Below are 6,014 nucleotides of genomic sequence, written 5' to 3'. Positions count from 1 at the left end.
GCTGATGTTGATGGGCGGGGAAGGTTGATTGTTTGCTGTACCCTCCCCTGCATCCTCAATTACTTGTTTGTTTTCTTAGCTTGTGAGCTGTTCAGGGCAGGGACTGTGTATTGCTATATCTTTGTACCATGCCTATAACATGAAGGATATCATTGCAGTACAAATAATAATGACCGCTACTGCTGCTGGATGTCAAATGTATGTTTGTAGGGCAAGGTTCAGTTGGGTCCTGTCCCCTCTAGAGTTCCTGTTACAGAAGTGGAGCCAAGCTGTTTGTGCTGGGGTACCTGCCTGGCTGCCAGTGGTTAGAGTTTTGCAAGGGGCAGTTGCCCAAGTAAGCTTAGGGATTGAGGGAGATGTGAGCCCCCCAGGAGTGAGGGGACTTTGCCTGCATTCTGGTGAGTTTAAGATTTATCTCTGAGTATTTGCAAACACTGACTGCCCTAATAGTCACAGCTGCCCCTGTGAACGAGGTCAGCATTTTTCTCTGTATTCCATGGATGAAGAAACTGAGGCACTGAGAGGTTAAGGCCCAAATTGTCAAGCTTGGGTTTAAGTTAGTCACCTAACTTGGTATTGAAGCATTAGCATCTAAGTGGCTTGATTGTCAGAGGTGCTGACCTCAATGGGCACTGCAGGGACTCAGCACGTCTGGACTTGGGTGACAAATTTTAGGCACCCAAGTGTGGAAATCCCTGTCTGTGACTTGCCCAGGCCACAAAGGGAGCTGAGATTTTTGTCCCCAGCTCTGGTGCTTTTGTAGGCTACTAGACCCCACTGCCTCTCATGCTATTCAACTGCACCTTCTTGTGGCCAAAGCTCTTGCTGGTGGCTCCGCATAGGAGCTGGCTTAGTTATAGGCAGCTGGGAGGCAGGAGTTGTCAGCAATGCTAGTGCTGTCAGTGGTAGCTGGGGTGACACTGTCCATCACAGCCGTGAACTGATTTGGGGTCTTCTCAAAACTCAAGGGACTTGTAACCGCATTTATACTGTACCCCCAAGCCCAGCCCTGGCTGGCTGTGAAGGGACTGTGGATAAACCTGTGAGCTTCTGGGGAAATCGGTGACAAACTTTCATGCTAGTGAGTAAAATCTCTTTTCTTTTTCTTTGTCCCCTGCTCCACTCTCCCGCCCCCTACCCTGGCAGGTCTCAGAGACTCTCCTACTCTCCATTGCTGCATCTTGAGGACATGGCGCTGAGCATCCCAGGAACTGTTCCTCTCTGTACCATTAGCCTTGGAATTCTACTCATGGTGTATGCTCTCCCTGCTGAAGCTGGGTAAGATGACAAGAACCTGGGGGTTTTAATAACACTGGTGACTGAGGACTCCGTGTGCTCTGCTTGGGATATTCCAGTGTAAGGTCCCCAACCCCCACTTTTCTTCATGTGGAAAATTCCAATATAACCTAGAAAAAGGCAACCCCTGAATTTTCTTGAAACCATTCCAGTATAAATCCAGAAGAGTGTCCACTTCCCTCCCCGCACCCTTGCCAAAACCTTGCTATAGGGTTCACGTGTCCCCCTCTCTAGCACCTGCTCCATTTAGTCTTCTGCAATATTTTCCAGGATGCTGATTGCACCATCCTCCATCTCATATGCAATATTTCGCTGCTGCACAAGTCTCTGTTTTCCTGTCTGCATGCAATATTCTAGCTTAACATAAAACAAGTCCCTCCCCCCCTTGGAATATTCACTCCCTTGTAGCTGCGAGTGACTGAGATTACATTAGCATTGTTCAAGCTGCTATAGCTAAGGTTATGTCAGCACTTTTATGACAAAAACCAATTTTCTAACTTGGCCATGAGCAATTCGCTCTGGGCTAAAACTTGGCAGATTGCTTCCAGGCTATTTATTTATTTATTTATTTATTTCACAAAATTTGAAAAACGGAATTGATTCAGCTGTTCGGGCAAATTGTCCCATATTTTCTGTCTCTCCTCACCCCCCTCCTCCCCAGGCGCCCCAGGAAAGCCCAAGACCCTCTGGCCTGGGATGCTGCCCAGGAGGAGTCGAGCCCTGCGTGTGCACTGGCAAAGGAAACCTCTCCGCCCCTCAGCTAAGCTCTGGAGTGGCACACGGGGGTGGGGAAGCAATTTCTAGCCTGTTCATGCCCCAAACCTGCAGGCTGCACAGCACCCCTGGGGCAGGGGCTTAGCACCCTCTTCACCCTGCCCTGAGTCCTGCCCCCAAGGAGCGTGAGGCTGCTCTGTCCCCAGGCATCCTCCCCTGCTGAGCCATCTCTCTGACTGGGTTTGCTGAAGGCCCTGCAGTCAAGTTCCCTGGGCACTGGTGCACAATGCATCCTTAGCACTTAACCCTCTCCTGCCTGTATTGTAGCCCGGGGACAGGAGGCGGCTGGGTTATGTTGGTGGCTAACAGCAGCCTGGAGTTGTTAGCTGCTTTTCAACACTGTGCAGGCAGGAAGGGACAAGTTGCTTCCAGTGCGGGGAAGGCGGGGGATGGTGTGTGGGGGGGAGGGGGGGGAATGAACTCTACAAAGAAACTGGCCAGGTCATCCCTTCCTCCCCTGCAGTTGGAAGCAGCTCCCGTCCCTTCCCTTCCGCACAGTGCTGAAAGGCTGCTGCTGGCCACATTCTGGTGTGAACCATGGCAAAAATCTAGGGGGCATGTGATCCCGCATGTTGCCTTGGGAAGATGCAGCGCCAGGTACCAGGAGAGGCAGGTCCATCCTGGGGGCCCAGCCAGGCATGGAGGGCAGAGAGTGCCGGGCAGAAAGGATCGGGTTAGTCGGTCACCCCCCTGTGTGAGAGAGGTGTATGGGAGTATGTGTGTGTCACCTCTCCCTGTGAGTGTGTGCGGGGAAGCAGGGGTGTGTATGTCACCCCTCGCTGTCTGAACCCTAAAGCCTTAAAGATAAGAAGGTAAATAAAAAGAATCCAACTACACAATGTTTCTTTTTAACGGGGACTCAGTCAACTTGATGTTAATTTGAATGTTTGTACTGCATAGTTCTGACTGATTGCCATTGAACTGGCTTTAATACGAGTAATTTTACCAGGTGTCCCGTATTCAGCATAGGGAAATAAGGTCCCACTAGATTTAATGATTTTGTGTGTGTACAGAAGCATGCAGACACATTTATTCACCCTTATCACACACACACACTTGTGCACACCTGCCACATGCCTTCACTTCTGCATACTCAGTCTCCTCACACATTCTCAAGTGTACACATGCACTGATACATATTTGTTTTGCACATACTCAAGCACACCCCCATGCACACTTATACATCCATGCCCCATTCTTACAAGAGCATACCTACATGTGCACACACACTTGTGTAAACATAGAGAGAGGTGCTCGCATGCCTACATGCGCATACATGCCCTTGTGCACACACATGTATACTCTCGCTGCAGTTAAACCCGCAAGCTAAAATGGCTCCTTCTCCCTTACTGCACATGAAAATCTCCCTCTAAAAACTGCTCGACTCTTCCTGAGAGGCAATAACCCCCCTTCTCTCTAAGCTACAAAGAAAGGCTTCGTTTTGTTCTTTGACACAGTAAATGGGCTTCGGAGCAATAGCCAGAACACTTGCTGAGTTGCTATTCCTCCAACTGCACTACCTCAGTGTTTTCATCACAGCTGTCACTGGTGTGTAGGGAGCAGTAAACTGCCAATGTGAACTTTCATTCCATCTCCATTGCCCGCCCAAGATAAACCAAGCACAAAGGTAAGGGTTTTCATTGTAAAGGAAACACCGACAGGCCCCTGGTGATAACGGTGGCAGCAAGAGCCACTGCAATTTAGATTAAGGCAATGAAAGTGAACTTCTTGTTCTTCTGTTGTCTCTAACCTGGGAATCTGGGCATTCATTTGTCATGAAGTCCTTCTATGTTGTGCTGAAAGTAGTTATTTAGATAGTAGATAGTTGTGGAGCCACATTGGAAGCCAGCCTGCGCTGTGCCTGCAAGGGGCCCTGCTTGTTAATCTTGCTATCTATAAGCAGCCTTTCTGCATTCTGGTCCTCTCTCTCTCCTTGTCTTGGGCCTCATTACAGATCCCAATTCCCCTCCAACCCACACAGACATGGCATTATCCCATGCTCTTTTGTCCCACATCATAGATCCGAATCTTCCTCCATTTCACTCTGGCCTGGCATTATCCTACGGTCTGTCACCTCTTCTTACATAGCTGCTTGTCCCTCTGATCTACCCACCATTATGCCACAAAATGGAAGAATAATAATATACAATTGGTCTTGAAAATGTTAGCCACCATTCCTCCCCTTATTATTCAGACTAGAAGTACTAAAATACATTGAGAAGATGCTGTTCTTGTATTTCCAGCAAATGATAGGTCTCTCATGAGAGCCTGTTTTCATGAGCTTACAGACCCCATCTTGTTGCTTCCTAAGCCAAGATCTCTGGCTAGTTTGGCTGAAGTTCATATAGGCCTATGGACCTCTGGGGGTGCTCCTCTGAACCTTGTGAGATTGTCCTGTCACTAACTAGCTGTGGTGGTAAGGGATTAGCTAAGATAGTAATCATTATACCAAGCTGGTGGTGGCTTCATCCAGCATGCTTAGCAAAACTGTCAGAGAGATGAATGCACGACCCATCTGACATCCAGAGTCCAGCACAGGTATGTCGGAAGCTCCTAGCCACTGCAGCACCGCTAGCACCTTCCTAAAAGAAATACGTTGAGGAAGGAGGAAGCGAAATCGAAGTCTGCAGTTTGGGAATGTACGTTCTCTCTTGTTTTCTGCTCTACAAAGGGAAGCTGCCCATTCTACAGATCAACCTTAATGCAGCAGCACCCAAGAAACAACACTTAAGTGAATGAAGAAAAATAGAAAAATTAAGAGTAAAAGAGAAAACAATCAGAAAGAGAGGGAAGGAAAGGGAGAAAACAAACTAAATGTGCAGAGTCATGGGGTAGGAATACTGCCAAAGCTGCTCTACCAGCCTCCTAATACCCATTCCAGTGGCTCCAGGGGTGCTGCTCTGCAAATGCACCTGTATAATTTACAACCCCCCACTACCAGCATTGGTGTCTCTCCCATTTGCCATGTTCACTCATCTTAATCAAGCTGCTGCTCCCAAGTCATTTATTTCTCTGTTTAGCAGTAATGCATCGATTTGTCAGCGCTGGACTGCAACCCCCACCAGACGAGACTCCTGCACCACTTCTAGCAATTCATCCGCTAAACCACCAATTCATCTCTGTACTTTCCTGTGTTTTTTTTATCTATCATGCTGCATGTCCAGGCTTCTTAATCTTTCCTTCTATCTCCTTGCAATTTCTTGTAGCTGAACTTGATCTTTCCTGCAATTTCTGCATTTCTCTAGCTTTTTCCGTTTGCTTTCTCCTTCACTTAGCCTATTGTCTGTCCACTTACAGTTCCTACTGATGTCTCCTTCTGGGATTCGAATGACTGGGAATGCCCTTATACACAGCATTACTACATTACACTGTCCCTTACACTGTTGGGCATCTAGTGGTTTGTGACTTGAATTTCAGAAGTTAATTGATTCCAATGAGAATTGGGGTGCTCAGCACCTCTATTCAATCCATGGGCATGATTTTTAGACTGCAACATTTGGATGCTTATCTGAATCTCTCCTGAGGTTTGCAAAATTGCATTGGAAATCTTGTGAGGTGAAGCTTGTTCATGTGTGTTGATACTTTCCTGGTTGCTCCTGGGCCAGAAAATACTGTGAAAAAAGACTTTCCATACAAATGGTATTTCAGCATTTGTGCTCTGAACAGAGCCAGGAAACATAGGCAGATGAGAATGAAATTCAATTCAAAGTGGAGAAAATTTCAACCAACTTCAGAAACAATTCACTTCTGATTTTAAGTGACAGTTCAGTGCCTCACATCCAAAGTAGTTTGCTTATCTCCAATTCTTTGCAATGGCCCCTCCTGAAGTGGAGAGCCTGTAAGCTCCTCTATCCCTGAGTTCTTCTGCATCTTTTGCTAAATGTCTCTTATTGGGAGAAACTGGGACTGGAGTAACAGTGATGTCTCCTTAGCTCCTGCTAAAC

At 47.4% G+C, this 6,014-nt stretch overlaps 1 protein-coding gene across 1 annotated transcript in view; it reads left to right on the top strand.

Moving 5' to 3' along the window:
* GABRA3 (gamma-aminobutyric acid type A receptor subunit alpha3) overlaps positions 1–6,014 on the top strand; it is a 127,727-nt gene that overhangs the window by 14,309 nt on the left and 107,404 nt on the right. Inside the window, exon 2 of the mRNA XM_034781521.1 lies at positions 1,147–1,278. Coding sequence (XP_034637412.1) covers positions 1,190–1,278 — 89 coding nt within the window. The 5' untranslated portion in view covers positions 1,147–1,189. The remainder of the gene's footprint in view (positions 1–1,146; positions 1,279–6,014) is intronic.

The sequence above is a fragment of the Trachemys scripta genome, chromosome 9 (genome assembly GCF_013100865.1).
Source record: "Trachemys scripta elegans isolate TJP31775 chromosome 9, CAS_Tse_1.0, whole genome shotgun sequence".
In the NCBI taxonomy this organism is placed as follows: Eukaryota; Metazoa; Chordata; order Testudines; family Emydidae; genus Trachemys; species Trachemys scripta.
Note: the sequence above shows the minus strand (reverse complement) of the source record. Positions and strands in the feature narration are given on the sequence as shown.